General features: G+C 36.2%; 2 protein-coding genes across 3 annotated transcripts; one reads left to right on the top strand and one right to left on the bottom strand.

Moving 5' to 3' along the window:
- Window positions 1-3,375: 3,375 nt before the first annotated feature.
- LOC130989739 (uncharacterized) lies at window positions 3,376-6,196 on the bottom strand. The gene is made up of 7 exons (XM_057913821.1): window positions 5,995-6,196; window positions 5,721-5,886; window positions 5,549-5,607; window positions 5,238-5,356; window positions 4,516-4,750; window positions 3,999-4,116; window positions 3,376-3,635 (listed from the first exon to the last, which is right to left on the bottom strand). The coding sequence occupies exons 1-7, from the start codon at window positions 6,052-6,054 to the stop codon at window positions 3,550-3,552; spliced, it is 843 nt and encodes a 280-aa protein (XP_057769804.1). The 5' UTR covers window positions 6,055-6,196; the 3' UTR covers window positions 3,376-3,549.
- A 9,639-nt stretch (window positions 6,197-15,835) lies between these two features.
- Window positions 15,836-20,527, top strand: LOC130989737 (O-fucosyltransferase 27). 2 transcript variants are annotated; one of them, XM_057913819.1, is made up of 9 exons: window positions 15,836-16,388; window positions 16,908-16,992; window positions 17,288-17,358; window positions 17,452-17,540; window positions 17,670-17,913; window positions 18,208-18,411; window positions 18,526-18,654; window positions 18,808-19,358; window positions 19,692-20,527. In XM_057913819.1, exons 1-9 carry the CDS (start codon window positions 16,146-16,148, stop codon window positions 20,176-20,178), a joined length of 2,103 nt encoding a protein of 700 aa, XP_057769802.1. In that variant the 5' UTR covers window positions 15,836-16,145; the 3' UTR covers window positions 20,179-20,527. The 2 variants fall into 2 exon arrangements, with proteins under 2 accessions (XP_057769802.1, XP_057769803.1); XM_057913820.1 differs by having other exon boundaries at window positions 15,990-16,393.
- The last annotated feature ends 1,334 nt before the right edge of the window (window positions 20,528-21,861 follow it).

Genomic DNA, 21,861 nt, shown 5'->3' with positions numbered 1-21,861 from the left:
AAAATGCCAATAAAAAAATTGATATCTAACAAAAAGATATAGAAAATGAAATAAAATTAATACTACTAAAGAAGAAAATAAAGAGAAAAAAAAAATCATATTTTCAACATTAATAGGAACTAGGAAGCAGATATTTGATGATTTTTATACCATATTAAAGATTTTATCACAAACTTTAAATTTAAGATGTATATTGAATATTTTTTTTATGAATCAAATTTGGTGGTGTTTAGACAAAACTAAAAAAAAAAAGGAAAAAAGGAGAGAGAATAAAGGAAGAGAGATAAATGGAGGGGGGAAAACTCTTTTTCCATATATTATATAGATTGTGTTATGGTTTATTCGATACTACACGTGTGAGGGTAAAGAGAGCACAATTTGTAAAATTAAATGAAAAATTAAATATAGACTTATAAAAAAAAAGAATTAAAAGATGGAAAATACTCGTGGCTAATTTCTTCTTAGTTCTCACGAGTCACGATTGGAGAGGGCTACGCGCAGGCCAACAAAATCCCAATTTGAAATAATTAAATAAATTAGTGGATTTATAAGTGGGCGTTTGGTGAGTAATTAAACGTGACTTAGTATAACTCGAGAATATTCAACGTCAATGCCAATTGATGGTGCTTTGCACTACTTTGTTAGAAATGATTTTGTACTTTTATATGTTTGCTTATTTGATGTTTGTTTAGTTGTTTAAATTCAAGAAATGATATGTACTTTTATAAGTACATATCCTTAAAATGTTCAATTGTTTGGTGTTGCTTTGTAATCACCACAATTAAGAAAAATAAATGAAGATGAAGTGACTTTCCACAAGCAAAGGTTTTATAGGTTCCTTTTCCCTAAAAAGAAGGTCTAGTTTTTTCCCTTAATTATACCCAATGAAAATATTCATGCAAGAAATAAAATATCACAATTAATAAGACTACATTATATTTATAGCAACTTAGATTTTATTCGAAAGAGAAATAAATACGTTAATTAAGTTGGTTAGAATATCACACCTATGACTTAAATTAATAATAGTTTGAGAGTCAAAACTCATTAAAATCTCTATTGGAAAAAAAAAAAAAAAGACGAAGATAAAAGATGGAACATTCACACGATGATTAAGAATGTAGGCTGTAGCTTCAATTTATCCGTGAATCGTGATATAGAAAATTGGCTATGTTAAATAAGGGGATTGATATGAATGTTTTTGTCACAACCCTAATCACATATATTTCTTTCGTCTTCAAAAAATATGCACATTTTATTATTTTGATCTGTCTTTAAGAATATACATTTTCTATTTTTAGATACTACCTCGTTATAATTTTTTTTATTTTTTTATTTCTATTTATCATATTTTTTTTTAGGGAAAAGAGAGATTACTTTATTGCTCACAAGAACACGGAATATGGAGAACAAAGGCTGGGGGTTCATACTTATTTATTAAAAAAATCATCATGGTCCACTATTATTCTTTTTGTTAATTAACACGACCTTTTTTCTATTCACAATATATTCATTTAACATTTTTTAAAATTCGCGGACCAAAAATTTTCCTACTTAACTTAGGGATATTGTGTTAGACTATGATTTATGAATATATTTTTTTATTTTCGCCTACAAAAAATCAAATACGGGCAAATCAGTTTGCTTCTCATCAATAAATATGAAAATTGCACCAAAAAATATTTGAAAAATTGCATCAAATAAAAATAATATTAGAAAATATAAGTAGTACTAGTAGAAAATTTGGCACCTCTTTACAGGTCTGCGTCATAATTTATGTGCGCATGCGATGGACCACAGAAGCTCGTCTAAATATATAAAGAATTGACCTCTTCAAATATTTATAAAATCAGCACTTGAGATTAATTTTTTATTTTTCACTAATTAGTATAAAGAAATGCTAGTCAATGTCACCACTGTCTTTCAAGCTCCAAAATTCTATTGAAACACTTTTTCTGAGAACAACATTGAAACCCTCTTTAGCTTTATTCTATTAGCGGCATTTACTTTGAAACGTTAGTCTTGATAGATAAATTAATAAAATAAATTCCATATTTATGTGGATGAATTAAAATTTTGAAATATTTCAAAATTCTTAATTATTTATTATTATTTTTATTTTTATTTTGGATTAGGGGGTCAACTGATAAAACAACGAGATTCAATGGTGCCTTTGAATTTTTTTTTTTTAGGGTAATGGTGTCTTTGAATCTTGATGCATGTGTTGATAGCCTTTTGTGGAAAAAGCAAAATGGGCTTTTGCCCCATTGCAACACAACTATGAACTATCCAAATATTTCCAAATCTATATATCCAAGTTACAAGAATTGTATTTTAGGTTGATAGAAGTAAGATGGTGCTCTTGCTTTTCCAATATTGTTATTATATAAACTTTTTAGAAGAACAAAATTGTAAATCAACATAGTTGTGGTCGAAAACAACAGATATATTATGTCCTAATTGGGAAGGTGATATAGAATAACGTGCAATGTGAGTGTGAAATACACGCTTCATTCCAAAATTAGTAATTATGCATTATAATATTCTTTACTTTGTATTATTGATAAGATGCATAATTGAATATATTTATCCTTCATATTAGAATTATTTCAATCCCACCCCTTTCATCAATATCTTTATCCTTCATATTAGAATTATTTCAATCTCATCCTTTCAATGAGATATTAATCAAAACTAGCTCAAATGACAGAAGTTATCAAGGACCTTGGGATTATCCCAAAGTTCCAATACATCTAAGTAAACAAGATATTATTATCCTTACTATTCTTATCTATCAAAACTAATTTTCATAAGTAAATATTTTTTTACAGTTTACAGTATTATGCAATTTATTGGATGAGATAGTTTGTCCCACGATTTATTATATCTCACAGTGTTCCATTATTAATTTCACTATTATATAACTATTTATTATAAAAATAATAAAAATATTATTATATCATGGATCATAATTAATATTTATCACTAAAAATTAGTAAAATTTAAGAAAATTATACATCATAACTCTGGATTATTTAACTTTAATAAAGATTATTAATTTAAAATTGATTATAAATCCTAAATGGATCGGTGAACTCTAATTAATTATCTTAACAATTATACTAAAATATAATAAATTGAAATTAATGAAAAATAAGACTAAAAACTATATATACAAAATTGAAAGTGGACATGGAGGGAATTCCACATCTAAACTTGATATCAATATTCTATTTTATACATGTATGTGTATATAGTGAAGAACAACATGGTGACTTAAGTTCATGTAACTATCACTTCTATGTTTAACTGAGAACATATATTGTCTAGTACTACTGCTCTGCAATGCAATAATAAATGGGATCACCATGGATGTAATAGTGAAGACTTAGGGTAACCTTTGCTTTAATTGTATAAAACTACTCATTCAATAAATCAAGAGGAATAATAATATGACCAACTTCTACTCGGACAGTGTTACTTTATCAAGCATTTCTTTCCTCCATTGTCAGTAACAACACAGAAAAGGTAAATACATTGAGACACTACCTAGAAAAGAGTCATGTCTGCTGGGGGTCCGTATACGCTCTGCCATGAGTACGGTGTGATCCATTTACCAGCACCATTGCCGTCGCCTGAAAATTATTATAGTACATAAGAAATCACATTGCAAGCCATATTCGAGAAGAATACTCTAACCAGATAAAATGAACATCTTGCTGAAAGCTTAGGTACAGGTCGATTTGATAGCATGTCAAATATCAAGGGTTGAAAAGTTTATAGACAAGCATAACTTCGGCATACCTATCTAGAATGCTCGAGATATAAATTTAATATAGTGCATTGTGTGATGTATTTAGATGCAGGTGTTTGTTTATTGACAGACTTGAAGTACTTTTATTGGTGGGAAAAATCAGAAACAAAATAATAAGGAAAAACAAGTACAGTAATTGAAGCCTGATGAACGAGGTAAGCCGAAGGAGAAGAATATAGCTCACCCAGAAAGTCATTTAATCCAACAAGTTTGCTTGCTGCCTCAGCCATTGAGAAAGCTTCAGGTATATTGTCTCCCTCCGAGCAGTAACAGAACAAGCAAGTAACCTTTAGCCCTTTAGCCTATCAAAACATTTGAAATTTCAAATCACAATGATGATAGGTATAAGTAAATCATGCTCAGTCGGATATTTAAGTTTCAATGTTAATTCCTATTGCTCAAAAGGAACAAGATGGTTTAGATCCTAAACATTTGCAGAGTTTTTGTTCTTATTGATTTTCACGAACCATATGGGACATAAAGAAAGTTCCATACACATAAAATATATGCTGCTACAACATGTTGGCAATATTCTACAAATGCCGAAAAGTGCATTTGAAAGACTCGAGAGGTTATTCCTATAATATTTGAATAGTCTACCCATCCAAAATCCCAAAACCAGGTTGTGCAAGCTGGACCATGCAAATTAAAGTAATATAATGCCAGAATGTTATTTAGATTCAAAAATTATAAACCATTACCTTAAAGCATGAAAAGAGTGCAGCAAAAGGTAAACTTGGATAATAATCTTCATCACCCAGTTCCTCAAAAGGAGAATCTTCTTCAGGTATGGGCACTTCTTGAGCTAACGTATCAAGATACTTCCACGTTCTCAGGGCAGGATCATAATCTTGCAGTCTTTTCCACCCAAGGCTTTCACATGCAGCATCAGTTCCATCCAAATTGGAACTAGATAAGTAATAGATCTGCAAACCACTGGTGTATACCACCACAGGATTAGTTAAATATACCAAAATATTCATTTGTAAAAAATGAATTGGCAGCATAACCCATTGGAAAACTTAAGGTGTAGACTTATTCCTCAAACTTCTCACTTTATAACAAGAACTTACATGAAAAAGGTTGAGGAAATCATATAGACCTATGTGGTGCATGCAAGCAAATAATGATTTAGAATAAGGAAATATGGAGACAATAATATATAAATATCTGCTCTTGCTTGGGCCAATACTGCTTAAATTTATCCAACTGCAGAGTTGAAGATTATTTCTTGGTAGCAAATGCATGAATAGATCAAAAACTTCTCACTGGAATCAGAAGACAACAAATTGAAACCTAGGGCCAGCTAGAGGAAGTTATAAATTGCATGTGTCTTGCCTTTAGCACTAGCAGGAAATACTTCTCCGAAATCAGATATACAAATAATTCATTTAAAACCCAAACAGTTATCTAGAGTAAATACCTTGACATATCAATATTCCTCCATCGCCCAAAATCTAAGCTGGAAAGTAAGACGACATGTTTCTTTCCATTAGCAGCTGCGAAATTTGCTATGTTCTTAGCATATGCCACCATCATGCCCTGTTTCACAAGCATTCTGAGACAATCCTACTGGAAAAAGCTATAGAATATTTTTAATATTTTGCAATCCAGTTAAAGCGAATGATCAAATTACATTATACAGCTCTCCAAATTCGGTAGATTTCTTCTTCCATACTAGCAGTAACTAGATAAAACCTATCATCATAACTGAAGTTAACCAAAATATCGCACCTTAATTACTGGAGACCGCTGCTGCACAAGTGTCAATGCACTGGAAGATGATTCATAAGCTGTGATATTTAACCCCAAATTTCCCATATACAAAATTAACAACAAACTACAGAAAAATTAACATCCCAAATGTTGAAATTTCTAAAGATTGAAATTAAAATAAGGAAGTAACCTTCGAGAGAAAGAGCTAGTTTTCCGAGAGGCGCCGGCGAATAAGCATCATTGCCAACACAAGGAAGCACATTCTGATCATCTAAACAGCCGATTTTTTCTGCTTCTAGAGACGAAATTAACAGATCTACAGCTAACTGTCCTACATTTCCGATCGAGAGAGCCGGCTGAAACGAGAACCCGAAAACAAAAAACAAAATATTTTAAGAAATGCACATGATAATGAAGAAATTAGGGCAACTGTGAACAAAAAACTTTGTAAAACTAAAACAAACCAGAATTAGAGTGGATGAGTTAGGGGATAATTGTTTTCCATCTTCAAGATAAAACTCCATTAATGCAATTCTGCTGTCGTTTTGGCGCTGCAATTTTCGGTTATTCAGAAATTAAACATTGGGACAGTTTCTCTACTATTTCTAAACAGTGATTTTATATGCTTCAAAAAAAAAAAAAACCAGTGATTTTATACATAGGCTCGTGACTCATTTACCCACTATCACTCTTTAATTAAAAAAATTTATAAAATTAGTACTATTATTTTATCTTTGTAACCTCTATATTATTTTATTTTTTTTGCCTCAAGTAACCTCTATAGTATTTAAGGATCTGAGACACACAATTTACCTCTTAATTTTAATCTTTAAATATTTGTGTCCAAAAGAAACGTAATATTGAAACGGAATGAATATTGTTATAAAAAGTATATGCATACAAAATACTCCGTCGACAAAAAAATTGTGTGTTTATTACTATTTTCGTTTGTCCACAATTTTTTTTTGTGTGTTTTCCTTTTAAAAAAATATTATATTTTATACTTTAAACCTCATTCACACCCAATATTTACAAAATACTCACTCTTTGCTTTTATAATTTGGTGGCTCAATAGTTTGGTAGCATTTGCATGTTTGGGCTTGATTGTTTTAAACTAGAAGGCCCATTGTTGGTAAGGCGTGACAAGTAGTCAATTTGGTGAATTATAATTTTCATGTGTTTGGTGCTTTTGTTTATTCGGATGATTACTCTGCGAAATTACAACCATGTCCCTAAAAATAATTTTAAATGCTAAGCGTACAATTAAAGGAATCAACAAACAAAATAAAAGCAGAGACCTAATCATTGAATACATATTAGTAAAAAGTTTCTGCACACTACATAGCATGAAGAAGACAACTTCAAATTGTTTTAACCATCAAACAAGGAATCTCTAGAATGTTGTTCTAAAAACTAACCTTCAATCGTGCCTTGGTGAGAAGCCCAATTGCTAATGCAGCTGAATGAGGAGGATGACAAATACCACTGTAGTAACTCGCAAAACAGAGAATCAAATATTAGTTCACATATTGAAGGTGCACGAAAGAGAGTCGTAATACATCATAAATACTTCACATAAACCCTAAAATAAAAATCAGTTACTACAAGAAAAATGGATTCTTTAGCAGTAATCGAGCAAAATTAGATACATTCGTCACACAATATAAAGCTCACATCATTATGAACATGGTATAAAGCTATTTGCAAATTTCTGATTTTTACAAGTTCTAGAAATCACAATTTATTCATGGGCAAATAATTTCAAAAAAAACACAAGGCTATAGAAAGAACCACAATATCAACGCTCACGTGGTCGGAATCGAATTTATGAGAAGAAAGTATGGAAGAAGAAATTTCTATAGCATAAAGTTCGTACCTGCTCGACGGAACCCTTCCTCCAAAAAGACGAAGAGAATGGCTTATTGTCGTTCCCAATATTTTAAAATCCCAAATTAAATTTTGGGAGGACAAGTTGGAATTTGAATTTTTTAGTAGCACCAGATTAAAGTTAACCGGCACCCATCGCCGGTTTATTAAACGAGACGAAACCCAAAATTTGATGCGGGCATGTGGACTGCCGCTGACCACAATAATTATTTGCCAAACCTACCAAACACCGAGTAGATGCCAGAATAATAAACAAACTAATGTAATCAAGCCTAACAAACACGCCCTAATTTAACCCTAAAATCACATCTTTCAACTTTTTATTAAAATTTGTGTCCTCCACTCTGCCACACACTCTTTGTAGACTGATAGAGTATTATTTTATTTCAAAATCAATCAAGATCATCTACCATGACAAAGCAAAAATTAATTTATAGTATTTAATAGTATAATATTGTCCCCCACATCTCAGCTTCCCATGTCAAAATAACAGAATTGATCATAGCCCAAATTAAATTGAGTGTTTGCTCAAATAAAATAAAATAAATTGAGTGTGACCTACTGACTGCAACCATCTGTATATGAAACTTAAATAGCTTGACTAAATATGTATTTTCAAATCCGACCCAAATTTTTTAATGGGGCCATGACCTTACCCACTCAGGGGCCAAGTTGCAAAAACCTTTCTCACAATTATTCAACCTTTTCAGTATCAGCCTCGTGCATTTATTCATCTTTTCCCAAATTCCAGATTCTCTCCCTCCAATCCTTATATTTTTGAATATTCACAAATGGCCCCCGCGGGACCCACCGCTACAGATATTCACGTGCCGCACAGCGCAAGGTCACGTGACTTCCCCTGCGTTTGATTCCGGCACACGCGCCACCACACCACTCAGCCTTCTAATTGACTAGTAATATGCACGAATTTATTGAGTAATAGTAGTTCAATTTAATTTAATTTATTTTAGGGATTTAAAGGAGTGATATACTAATCAAGCCAAAAAAAAAACTACTTATAGTTTTATTAAGACACCATCTGTAGCTCACTATACTAGCAAATTTTCACTTTGAGAGAATCATTGCGGATTGCATCTTCTAATTCTATCTTTTTACTCCAAAATGAGTAGTCGAATTTATTACAGTATAGTTATGGTGTAAATGATGTCCACCCAATTTCATGTACAATACAATAATAGTTTCCGTTTTGGGATAAAATAATCTATTCTCGACTCATAGTACACCGAGTAATGATTTTAATTACGATTTACTTTACAGTGAATATACTCATTTATCATTAATTATCGAGGTATATAACATAAAAAACTGAGCACTATTATAAGTCAATATTAAAATTAAAGTAATTAGTTTGAATCACACCGGCTACCCCTAACATACGAAATGGGTTATTTCTATATTTAGTACTCGCTCCGTCCCACTGTATCTAAGACTCTTTCTATTTTGGGCATCCCACTGTAAGTGAGACTATTTTCTTTTTGGGTAAAATTTTTTCCCTTTAAACACATTTTCACTTTTTCACCTACACACAAAATACACCTTTATTAATTCCCGTATCCAAAAAAAAGGTCTCACTTACAGTGGGACGGAGGGAGTACGTCACACTTGATTTTTCCATCGTGATTTGCTTCTATTACGTGGTTTTGTAGCTAATGCACAAGAGCAAGTAGCGGTGGAGCTATGAATTCTCGTTAGGGCAGTTGAACTTGTACAAGGGTTCGAAGATGATAGTTTTCAAGTAAAAGTTTATTGGTCAATTCATACGGCTCATTTTTTGTTAATAAAAAAAATTCAAGCATAATAATAAAAACGAACAATATTTTCATACATTAAATAGATCCATTACACTATAAATAACCTAAGAATAAATATTTAGGGACCTAATTATTTTTGTTTGAGATTCGATATACCCATCGATTGAAAACATTGCAAGATATTTTCGTTACCAATTGTTGAAAAAAAAATCATTCTCAATGCACACAACTAAACTGTCATTCATTCATTACATACTCTTCGCTCGGCTTTCAAAGCAGACCCAGCTTGCTCGGCTTCCAGAGCTGAGCCAGCTTGCTCGGCGCAGAGAGATCAGCAAACAAAAAAGCCTCAGACTTTGAGAAGCACTCTTGCACTTTTCTGAGGAATGTTTTTACTACGTTGTACTCATTCCTGGCACCATCCAATTGCAAAGGATGTGTCAAGTTTGTACTAGTGCCTTTCCATCCGGAAAGACACTGTCCCCCCCCTCTTGCCCCCACTTATCTCACTTGAGATTTGTGTCTTCGATGGCTTGTACTCACTTCCCTTGGGTATGCCCAAGGTTTTTTCTGTACCTTTTTTTCTTTATTTATTTTTACGTATTTTCATCAAAAAAAAAAAACTCGGCGCTAAAAAAATAGCGCAATTTGACGATGTTATACCATAATAAAGTGTGATGTGTTGTAACACCCCGATTTTTTTTCATAGAGTAATATTTGATTATTTTCTAGAATATTTGAAGGAATTTAGAATTCATTTAAGCTTAGAATGAGTTAATTTATTGAGAAAATGCATTATTATTAATAATAAATTTCTTTTATCATGATTCCAATTTCTTCACCTTTATAATTAATATACATGTAAAATATTTAAAATATATATATATATAATTGTTATTATAGATATATGGGGGAGGGCTACAGTAAAAACACTTTTTAAAATATAAATATAAACGTTTTTTAATGTACGAATTTTATCCAACAGGGTTACGAATTCATCCAACATGGTCACGAATTGTGAAAAATAAATTTTTGCTACCTTTGGGATTCGAACCCAGGACCACGAATTCATCCAAAAGGGTTACGAATCAACCGTAGATCTTGATGATCTAAGGGCTGAAAATCATTTATATTTTATACACTTAAGAGTATTTTTATTCTAGCCCTCCCCTAGATATATGTATTATATAATTAAGTTAGTTAAATATTTTATTTTATTTTATATATATATATATACATATATATGTAAACTATTAATAATTGATTAAGTAAAGTTTATAAATACTGTTAGAGTATTTATATACTCTAAGTTTTGTTGTCATTATGTAGAGCAAATAAGTATCCTCTGGAGTTTCTCAAAATGTCTCTTGTTGGGTTGCTTCTTTTCTTTCCCTGCGGGTTTTTTAGTTTGAGATAGGCTTGGGCTTTCAATTTTGCTAAGGAGTCTTTATTTCTAGGGCTTTTATGAACCCTATTCAGTGCCGCCTCAAGTAATCCCTTCGATGAGTCGCCAAGAGCCCAAACTTCTTCTAGGGTTTGGCTATATATTGGTGATGAAGAGATTTCGAATTGGCTGTTGATTTTCGTGCAATTCTACTGCTTATTGAGAGCATTTTCGTGAGTATTATTCAGGGCACACATTTCATGTAAGTGTGTTCTAGTTTGTAGCTTATTTCATCTTGTAAGCGTTGTGGGTTGGTTTAGTACTTTGATTCCTTGCTCCAGTCTGTTGGAGTAAGTTTATTTGTTGGGTTTAAGCGTTGAATGTGTAGCATTCAAGCTTAGGGAGTGAGTTGTTAATTTACTCTCAATTATTCATCTTGGTGGAGGTTTTGGAAGATATAGAGGCTAGGGAGAACGAGTCTTCGCGTGTAAGTCCTTTGTATATCTTATCATCACTAGTGGATAATTTACCCTGGGCGTGCCCCCCCAGACGTAGGTGTTTTATCACCGAACTGGGTAACCATCTTTGGTGTTCTTGTGTTCTTACTTTTCTGCACAGTTTCAGTTCGTGTCTCTGCCAGAGTTTCTGGTTGAGTCTCTGCACGAGTTTTAACTTCTGTGTGTGCAAGTTTATATGTTTATGGATAGGCGAAACTTTCAAATACAAATATATTTACACGTATTATATACATATATTAACATATTACATATTAACTAAAGTCAATAGGTATACCTATATATATATATATCTAAACGTATTACTCCCTCCGTCCCACTAAAGTTGGCCACATTTCCTTTTTGGGCGTCCCACTAAAGTTGGCTACTTTCCTTTTTGGGTAAAAATTACACCAAATTAAACTCTATAATTAATCAACTAATCTACACCTAATTAAACCTATCATCTACACTCAATTAAAATTTTCTAATTAAATCTAAATCACCTTTATTTAAAAACACACACATAAAACACACACTAACACACGCACACAGCCCAATCACCTCCCCCCCAGCGCCCCACCCCCTTATCTCTTCTTCTCCGGCGGGTGCCACCCCCATGGTCGCCGCCGCCTCCTCTCGCCCCTCCGGCCGCCGTCGTCGTGGTCTTCGCCGCGACCACCGCCGACCCTTTCCCTCTCCCTTGCCTCTGCTCTCTCCCTCTCGCCCCACCTCTGACCTCCATGTCCCTCGTCTCAACTATCTCCCTCTCGCCACCCCCATGGCCGCCGGCGCCTAGATCTGAGGTGGTGTGGTTGACGGCGGCAAGGCGTAGATCAATTGATGTCACCGGAAATAGGAAGAGCCGCGACTCCCTCTCTCCCTCTATTCTCTTTCAGATTTGGGCGAGGCCGATTTGGGTGAGGTCGTCCGCCTCTCGCCTCTCTCTCTCTCTCCCTCTATTCGCCTTCACAATGGAGGATCTAGGGCTCGGCGGCGGCGGTCTTCCGGCCGTGCAGTCGCCGAGAATTGAAGAAAGAATAGAAGGAGATCTTGGATCTATGGCGTGAATTTCGTGAGCGATCTGGTTTGGGCAAGATCTGGAGAAATTTCTTGAAGAATTTCTTGGAGAAATCTGGTTTGGGTGTCTATGCGATTTGAAGATCTGGAGAAATTTCTTGGCAAGATCTGAAGAACTGGAGAAATTTCTTATGATTTCTGTCTATGCGATTCTCTTTGAGAAATTTGATTTGGGTGTCTGATTTGAGATTTCATAGAGGGGCGAGGGGCGTTTGTCGGCGCCGGCGCCGGCGCCAGCGCCGCCGGCGTCGATCAGAAAATGAAACAGATGCAGAGACGCATTGGAGAAGAAGACAGATTTAATTAAATACCTTAATTTTGATGGGCCCCACTCAATTAAAACATAACACTTCATTTCTTAATCTCCGTGCCGAAAAGAATGTGGCCAACTTTCTTGGGACGGAGGGAGTATATATTATTAATTTATGAGTGGTAAAGAAATGAGTGTGAAGGATAAAATAATATACTCCCTCCGTCCCGCTAAAGTTGGCAACATTCGTTTCGGCACGGAGATTAAGAAATTGAGTGTTATATGTTTTAATAGAGTGTGACCTACAATTGTTGACCAAATTAGTGAGTAATTGTTGACTTAATTAAAGTAATTTTGACATTTTTAAAAAGTGGCCTACAATTGTTGACCAAATTAGTGAGTAATTGTTGCTTAATTAAAGTAAACTTTTGTCATTTTTAAAAAGTGGCCAACTTTAGTGGGACACCCAAAATAGAAATGTTGCCAACTTTAATGGGATGGAGGGAGTAGTATATTTATATAAAATTAAGTTATACGTGTAGGAATTCTATGAATTGTAAGCAAACCTATTAAGCTACATGTATACCTATATCACTAATCGAACCTACATAAATGGTCTATATATAGCCATCAACCCATGCGAAATAACTATCAGTGCATATACAATATCAAGTGATCATATTTAAAGTTTAAGGACTGGTCGAAAATTTTAAAAGAAACCTTGTGACGTTGGACGATTCCGAGTAATTAACTTTAAGGACTGGTCGAAAATTTTAAAAGAAACTTTGTGACGTTGGACGATTCCGAGTAATTAAAGTTAAGGTGGGTTATATTTTTCAAAGTATATTTGAGTTATTAAGCTCTAATGTTATTATTTGAAATGTGGTATGTCCATGAAATGTTTTCACGTTCTCCCACTGTTTAATGCTCTTATCTTAACAATTGTGGCTTTTAATGGGTCTCACACACCTATTAAAAGTTGTGCGCACGGTCTTAAGGTAGTGGATTGATCCCCACGAGCCTTATAGACGAAAGGAGGATTTTGGGTTCGCCCTTAATCCGGCTAGATGGTGTAGCTGACATGGGTTCGTCCCGGGGTCCCATCTAGCTAATGATGAATGAATGAATGATTACTTCCCAGGGGTCGCCCAGGGACTACGAATGAAATGATAAGGGTAACAATGGTGCTACGGTATGGCGCGCGCAATGAATGAAAATGTTTTGTGATTATAGAAGTTAAATGTTTTATTTTAAAACTTTCTATAATTCACGTATATGCATGGACTATTATATATAAATGATCATTTCAAAAATGCACGACCCATTGGGTACACTAGTACTCAGCCCACAAATCTTTTCAATCTTTTCAGGTTAGTAAGAGGGTGGAGATGGAAGCAGCTGCGACGGGTTGGCTGCAATATTTTGAAATAGTTAATATATTAGAAAGTATGTTATATATTTTGAGTATGTAAAATGCTAGTTAAAGATTATATATATGATATTATTATTATGCAATAATTTATTTATCGCTCGATGGAGAGTGCATGTAGTCGGCCTCTCTTGGACGCTTGACCAAAGCCCTCATGATCATGTTGTGCTATGCCAATTTCATGAGTGAGCTGGTCGGTCAACTCCTTTTGGCGAGCTAGACTCGGTTACCCCATCATTACCGCTTTATTAAAACTGTAATTAAATGTCCGACTGCTTAGTCGCACGTACGCTTAGTCGCACGTATTTGTAGACTGGTTCTAAACCACCAGCGTGCTGAGCCAAGCTTTCCGACTTGAATATTAAATATATTATAATATTTAGTTTAATTATCTAACAACGATTACTATACATTAATATTCTTTAAGAATATTAACAAAAAGAGATGAACATACATATTATTACTCCCTCCGTCCCAATATTCAAGTCCCGTATTCCTTTTTGAGCCGTCCCATGTAACAAGTCCCCTTTCCTTTTTTGGCAATAATTAGGACTCAATTAAGCATTTAATTAAGTCTTTATACCCACTTGCTTTTCTCTCTCTCTCTCCTCTCTCTCTCTCGTCTCAACCCCACTGCCTCTCTCTATTTTCTCTCTCAATCTCCTCCACCGCCATCCTCTTCCACCGCTTCCCACCTCTCCACCTTCACCGCCTCTACCACCACTGCGCCGGACTCCAACACCTCCTGCTCCGCCTCGCGTCTCCGCCGCCAACGCAACTCGCGCCGCCTCCAACACCTCCTGCTCCGCCTCGCGTCTCCGCCGCCAACGCAACTCGCGCCGCTTCCAACACCTCCTGCTCCGCATCGGGTCTCCGCCGCCTCGCGCTTCCGTCTTCACCGACTCCAACGCCACCGCCGCTTCGCGCCTCCTCCTACGCCGCCTTCCACCGCGGGCAGATTTGCTCAAATAATTTAGGGATTTGCAGGTATTTAGGGAAAATTGTCTGGTTTTGGTTGTTGGGGTGGGGTTGCATATTTACAGAGGGTGGTGCGGTTGTCGCCGGAGACAGGGAGAGAACAGGGAAGGAAGAGGGCGCTGGTGGTGGCGGCGGACAGATCTCTGGCCATGGTGGTTCTCTGCCCAGCGCCGGACTCAATTTTGCTAGATCTGGGAGAGAGACCGCCGGAGATCGCCGGAGAGAGACCACCGGAGAGAGAAGGTGGTCTGTGAGAGATAAAATTTCCAGAAGGTGGCCGGAGAAACCACCGGAAATGATTTTGATTAATTTCCAGTTTTTTAATTTTGCTATATTTGTATTAGTTAATTGAATTAGTAAATAAAATAACATTAAATAAAGTACTAATTATGTGGTCCCTACTACTTTTACATTCATTTTAACTCTCCTAAATACCCGTGCCCAAAAGAAAGGGGACTTCATTAACGGGACGGAGGGAGTATATTATTATTAAATATTTACAATTATATTATTATTATTATTATCCCCTTTCTTTCCCGCTTCTTAAATCCAATCCCTAGTCATGTCCCGACATTCGTGCCCTACTTCGGGAATTGGGGCGTGACATGTGTGAACTTATAAAACGACTCTGTGGAATTTTTGAATTTGATGTGTTAATTTTTAAGTTATGTACGGATATGTCCATTTAGCTCAAAAGCGACAGACTAACTAGTATAGATCAAGAGAAAGTGAGGGTTAAAGCCGAAATTTTTTGTTTTGCAAAAATTTAATTCTACTAATTTTTATCCATGTATTGTATTGGTTAGGATAAATCAAAACTTGACTAGACAAAATTTGTATGACTCGATTGACTTTCTTAGGGTCAAAAGAGCAACTCTTATGGCACGACACTGGTTTTCTGTATTTTTTATTATTATTTTTTATAAAAAGAGAATTTCATTTTACTCATTTAAAAGTGATTATTTATTTATTTATTATTTTTTTAATAATAAATCTATAACAAAAAAACACCCTAAACAGATTAGTTGGTTGTTGGGAAATTGGGAGTAATTGAATTCCGCATTGTAAAAATATTTTCATCAAGAAGGATGACTATCTCCTGGCGTAACCGCACGCGCCGCCGGCGAGAGTGGGGGTGAGCCTAGGAAGTAGTGCATGGGTTTATAAAACGACAAACAAACCTATGTCTGAAGGATTTCGATGTTCCTCAAATCCACCACACAACTCTCTCTCACAAACAACTCCTCCCCGCACCGTCGCAATCGCTCCTCGCACTATTCCTTTTGACTTCATTTTTTTCTCACGCGCTCTCACTGCTCTTGCGCGTGACAAACCTCTAGCATGAAGTGGGTCTCCCCCACCAAACTCGGCGGCGCCGGCGCCGGCGGGGAGGCCAAGGCGGTGCTCTTCAAGTCCAAGTTGAAATGGGTCGGACTGTTTGGTCTTGTCCTCTCCGCTTTCTCTCTCTTCACGCACTTCCTTCTCGCCAGATACAGTGTTGGGGTTGCTGTTTCCGAGTACAAATCTTCAATCACAATCTTTTCTTGGAGGCCCATTTTCGAGAATGCCAATTCTCCCCCCGCTGTAATGTGATAAAGATCTCATCTTTTTTGCTATTTTTTCTACTCCAATTTCGTGTTGTTTCTGTTTGAGGTGTTGTGCTTGGTTTGAATCTGGGAATTGGCTTAGGTTGAACCTTTTTTCTGTTGGGAAATGCAGAATTTTGGTGTGTTAGATTGTGGATCAGTAGTCACTTTCTTGAGAGGAGAGTGTTTGATGCAAGCTAGAACCGTGTAATAATTTTGTTAATGTGGTGATTAGTGTGGTGGGGTCAATCTTTTGGGGTTAAGTTTTTAATTATTGTTCTTTTTGCTAGCTTTTAAGTGTAGTTTTAGATTTCCGATAGTCAATTTCTTTTTTCTTATTTTCTTATGTTTCTGAATCATAATGTTTGTTTTTAAGAATGTTTTGTTGGACTCTGTATTATCTTTTTTTGGAAATCCATAGCCGTATTATACTGTGCATGTTTTGTTTTTTAAGTTTAATTCAACAACCATGCTTGGTTTTCATTCTTGGCTGATATGAATTTCATGATTTGTGCAGCCTAAATTGTACAGAAGACTTTGGGCCCCTGTGAAGCATCTTGAATCTGTAAATCCCTATGCAAATCCCAGAGCAAACTATGTAGGTTAGATCTGCTTCTGTGTGCTTATGTATTGCTGAAAATGGATTATACTATGCAAACACACACACACACACACACAAATAATGTTTCTTTTGCTCAACTCAAGGGTTTAACTTAAAACCTTTAGTTCATTATGTTTGTGACATGGGGCTCCTGATCGTATGTTATCGTGTTTATTTCAAGAACTTGGTTTAACATTTCAAATTAGTAACTTACCGTGAATGTCCGTTGTTTTCAATATTTGGGAATAGAAGGAAAATATTCTTTGCTGCTTAACTCTGTTCTCAATACACTGCAGCTCCTCCTCCACAGACTGACAGATTTATTTTTGTAAGGATACGCGGGGGTTTTCACGAAATAAGGAACTCGGTGAGCATGACCACTTCTAATTATTGCCTACAGTAGTTTGGTTGATTTTATTAAAAATCTTATGAAAAGGTTCATCACTTCATGTTTTTGCAGATATGTGATGTTGTTGTGGTTGCTCGGCTTCTTAATGCTACGCTAGTAATTCCTGAGATCCAATCCACAACTAGTAGCAAAGGGATCAGGTCGGTTCCTTTCCTACACGGTTACATGCTTTTACAATACAACTGGATGCTGTCATTATTATGTGAAGTTTCTTGAATGCTTTCTGAACTTATTTCGTATCTCTCTATAATTTCTCTTATGTTATTCAGCACAGAGTTCAAGAGTTTTGCCTACCTATATAGTGAAGATCAATTCATGACAGCTTTGGTTGGAGATATTAGAATTGTGAAAACATTGCCTAAGGATCTTAAAGGAGCAAGAAGGAAGAAAGAAATTCCTTCTTTCAAAGCGTCAAGCTCCGCGTCTCCATATTTCTATCTTCATCATGTTCTACCGGTGCTGAATAAGCACGCAGTTGTTGAGCTTGTTGTCCCGGATGGTGGATGCTTGCAGGTACTGTAGCCTGTTGGTTTATACCGTACAATCGTCATTATTGATGCCACCCGATCAAAGCAATATTAATGAGAAGGCGCAGAACTCTGAACTTTTTTGCCATTGGGTCAATGAGTTTTCTGCATTATACATTTTTAATCAAATTGAAAGTTTTCTATAAGACATAAGCAGAATGTCTCAAAATCCAAAAATATAGTTTGGTTGAATAATTATTAGTCTTCTCAAGGTTAATTGAATATCTTTGTCTGTGTGACTGAATGCTTATGTTGTTGTGGGTGAAATTTTGTCACCCAGGCCTTACTTCCTCAACAGCTAGAAGAATATCAAAGGCTACGGTGCCGGGTTGCTTTTCATGCAATAAAATTCAGAGAGGAGGTCCAAGAACTCGCCTCAAAGATCCTATACAGATTAAGATCTTCGGGTCGACCATTTATAGCCTATGATCCTGGGATGACAAGAGATGCATTAGCTTATCATGGTTGTGCCGAACTCTTTCAGGTGTCTTTTTGGTGAACTTTTGAATGTCTGATTGGTTAACTAAAAGTTGGTGGCATTGATTTCATCAGCTAAGGTTTGCTTATTAACTAGTGTTTTGCCAACCTATATTTCTAGGATGTGCATACTGAGCTCATTCAACATAAACGAGCTTGGATGATAAAACGTGGAATTGTCAATGGAAACCTCACTGTTGATTCAGCTAAGCAACGCCTTCGCGGTTTATGTCCACTTATGCCAGAGGAAGTATGCCGAGTTCTTCTCATCAGTATTTTTTTATAATTGTTGTTGCGATATATGATTAATATCCTGATCCCTAGTGTTCGTTGCTGCTAATAATTCCACTAGTGCGATATGATGCTTGACTATTGATGAGGGTTGTTATTTTTTTCCCTACAGATTGGTATTCTCCTTCGTGCATATGGCTATTCGTGGGATACAATCATTTACGTTTCTGGTGGAGAGGTCTTTGGTGGGCAGAAGAAACTGATTCCCCTTCATGCTATGTTCGAGAATGTTGTAGATCGGACTTCCTTAAGCATGATATGGGAGTTGGACAAAATGTATGGGCGTGAAGCTAATCTTGTCGACAAACCTAAGATGTCACCTCCATTGAAAGTGAAAAAGAAACCCGATGCTTGGAAAATTTCTGGTCCTCGTCCCCGTCCACTCCCACCACCCCCAGCAAGATTCAAATATCCTTACAACATTGAAGGCTGGTGGGGTTGGGTAGCTGAGAGCGACAACGAACCAGAGAGTACAGTTATGGAGTTGAGAACCAATGCACACAAATTGCTGTGGGAAGCAATTGACTACACTATATGCGTAGAAGCAGATGCATTCGTGCCAGGATTTGATCGGGATGGTAGAGGAAACCCAAATTTTGCTAGCTTGGTAATGGGACACAGGCTTTATCAGGCTGCCTCCTCGAAAACTTTTCGAATAGACAGGTAATTATCTCATACACTTAACTTCTACCTCCTATATTAGGCCATTTTTTTTCTATACTATTCATTCTGCGACAATTAGAGGCGTGATGACAGTATATAGGTAAAGATTTAGATGATGTAGTCTTGTTTGCTCAACAACCAATTCGTGTAAAAAAAAGTGTTGCCATAACCAGTGGTGGATGTAGAAAAGATACTGGGAGGGTTGCACAATTTTTTATTTTTTTATGCCGTCATTTCAATTTCAAGTTCGCAACCTTGGCTTGGGCAGTTTCGTGGCGATGTATGATGTCTTGACTCCTATCATGACATAATTTACTTTTTTTGCTCTTACAGGAAAGTGATGGCGAAAATCTTAGATGAGATACGCGACCACCTTTATCAAGGCAACGGGACTTGGATAGCATCTGTACGGAGGCATCTGAGGAGGAACTTAGTAGATGGACTAAAAGATGCACTCACAAAATCGAAACCATTGTCGTTCCTGTCATTCCCTGTCCCCGAGTGCTCTTGCTCGGGGGGTAGCCAACCCGGTGCAGTTAATGCCTCGAGCCCTCTAGCTCATCCACCACTGCGCAATGTGTTTGCTTCTATGGCTAAGTGCCCGTCCTGGATGGACAAGAACGCCACTTCAACTCCAAGGGACAAGGAAAGTGAAGAGGAGGATGATGTCTACGAAGACGACCCTGATTCTCCGGATGCCGCACTTCTCTTCCGGCAAGGCCGCGACAGCAACAGCAACGAGGGCAGCGGAGTGGAAATGAGCAACAAAGAAGAAACACAAATGGATGATCAAGAAGAGCTCGAAGGCGGGGAAAGGTGACGAAGATGATGCGATATGTTGGTTGTACAGATGTTTTCGAGTGAATACACCCGATTGATCGAGACTACATCATGGGATTTTCCGGAAGTGACATGTGAGCGCTGAGAATGTCTGCTTGTCGGCGTGGCTTAAAGCCGTGTTCGTGTTCGTGTTGGTTCGGAAAAGATCGATCATCGGAGGCTGTGTGATGGCTTCCTGAGATGGTCCAGGAAGCAGAGGACTAACTGAGATTGGGATATTTTTGGGAAATGGTAAGTGTAATATAAACTCATGTATCAATTTTGATGTAAGTGACAGAGAACAGTGACTTTGACCCTAAAGAATAGACTCATCTTATTTCTCTATTCAACTACTTGTGCAGGCTTCCTAAGTTGAGTTTTTTTTTTTTTTTTTGTTATTTTTTGTTTATATTGAAGTAATACCTGGTTAGTTCTACATGTTTTAATTTAGATTATGCTTCTATTCAAAGTTGCTTTGTGTGATGGAATGTGGAGTTAGTGATGGGAATATGTTTCTCTCATTTATAGAATGGAAATGGTATTATGTGGAAGTAGTTTAATTGGTGGAGTTAGTGGGTTAATTGCCGAATTTGAATTTGAATTTGTAAAGCCCGGATAGCTCAAGTGTTTTTTCTCATATCTTGTTATTAATTACTATTTCTTTCCTGCAAATTCAATAGGCCATGTATTTCTTTATTTGGATGTGTTATTTTAATAGATCACTTCTTAAAAAAAAGTTATATAATAAATATATTCACATAATTCATGAGTCAGGGGGCGAGGGGCGGCGGCGGGGGCCAGCCGGCCAGTCGGACATTTGAGAAGGTGGCGACTAGGGCTCGATTTTGAGAGTGGGAGAAAGAGAGATAGTCATGCGAGATGGAGAAAATAGGGGATGGCAGGAGGCGCCGGCTGCCGATGGTGGCCCTCGCTGAATCTGAGGGAGGTAAGAGGCGACGAGGAGAAGGGAAGGTGGTGTGAGGTTTCTAGAGTTAGAGAGAGATGGTAGAGAAAGGGGGAGAGGAAACAGAGAAAGGGATAATATAGATGACATGGATTAAAAAATAGAATATAAAATGGCATGAATTAAAAAAAATAGAATTTAAATTACACTGTGTCATTCGGCGAGCCATGTCACGTTTCTGGTGATCGGAAAATAGATGCGGGATATATTTGATAAAACCCTCATACTTTGAGGGTTTAGAGAGCATTTCGAAACTTTCAAAGTATTTTTTGATAAAGCGAGAATAGTTCAAAGTTTAATACTCCATTCGTCCCTGAAATAAGTTCATCTTTTTTCTTTTTGGGACGTCCCCCAAATAAGTTCCTCTTTCTTTATTTCTTTCATTTTTGGACAACTACCCCACCACTAATAATACTTTATTTATTCTTACTTTTCACTTTTTCACCACTCCCAACACTAATTATAACACATTTTCACCTTTTCATCACTCTCAATACTAATTATAACACATTTTTCTCCACTATCAATACACTTTACCACTTTTCCTTAAAACTTGTGCCATCCCAAAAGAGGAACTTATTTCAGTATTAAAAACCATGAAACACATACTCAAAAAATGATCTTCATTGTGGAATTAATGATCATATATGCTAACGTACACGACTAATTCTAGCATTAAAAACCATGTGAAAATAGGGTTTCATCAACCATTTTGTACTC

The sequence above is a fragment of the Salvia miltiorrhiza genome, chromosome 6, assembly GCF_028751815.1.
Source record: "Salvia miltiorrhiza cultivar Shanhuang (shh) chromosome 6, IMPLAD_Smil_shh, whole genome shotgun sequence".
Lineage (NCBI taxonomy): Eukaryota > Viridiplantae > Streptophyta > Magnoliopsida > Lamiales > Lamiaceae > Salvia > Salvia miltiorrhiza.
This window is presented reverse-complemented; position numbering and strand designations above follow the sequence as displayed.

What these genes read in the sequence shown, in the direction of transcription:
- LOC130989739 (XM_057913821.1), bottom strand. Translation starts at nt 6,054, where the DNA reads ATGGAGTTTTATCTTGAAGATGGAAAACAATTATCCCCTAACTCATCC. An exon ending in AGCGGTCTCCAGTAATTAAG is followed by an intron (nt 5,357 to 5,548) that starts GTGCGATATTTT and finishes CTTGTGAAACAG; the next exon opens with GGCATGATGGTGGCATATGC. An exon ending in CACTCTTTTCATGCTTTAAG is followed by an intron (nt 4,117 to 4,515) that starts GTAATGGTTTAT and finishes ATGTTTTGATAG; the next exon opens with GCTAAAGGGCTAAAGGTTAC.
- LOC130989737 (XM_057913819.1), top strand. Translation starts at nt 16,146, where the DNA reads ATGAAGTGGGTCTCCCCCACCAAACTCGGCGGCGCCGGCGCCGGCGGG. An exon ending in ATGCCAATTCTCCCCCCGCT is followed by an intron (nt 16,389 to 16,907) that starts GTAATGTGATAA and finishes TGATTTGTGCAG; the next exon opens with CCTAAATTGTACAGAAGACT. An exon ending in TTCACGAAATAAGGAACTCG is followed by an intron (nt 17,359 to 17,451) that starts GTGAGCATGACC and finishes ATGTTTTTGCAG; the next exon opens with ATATGTGATGTTGTTGTGGT.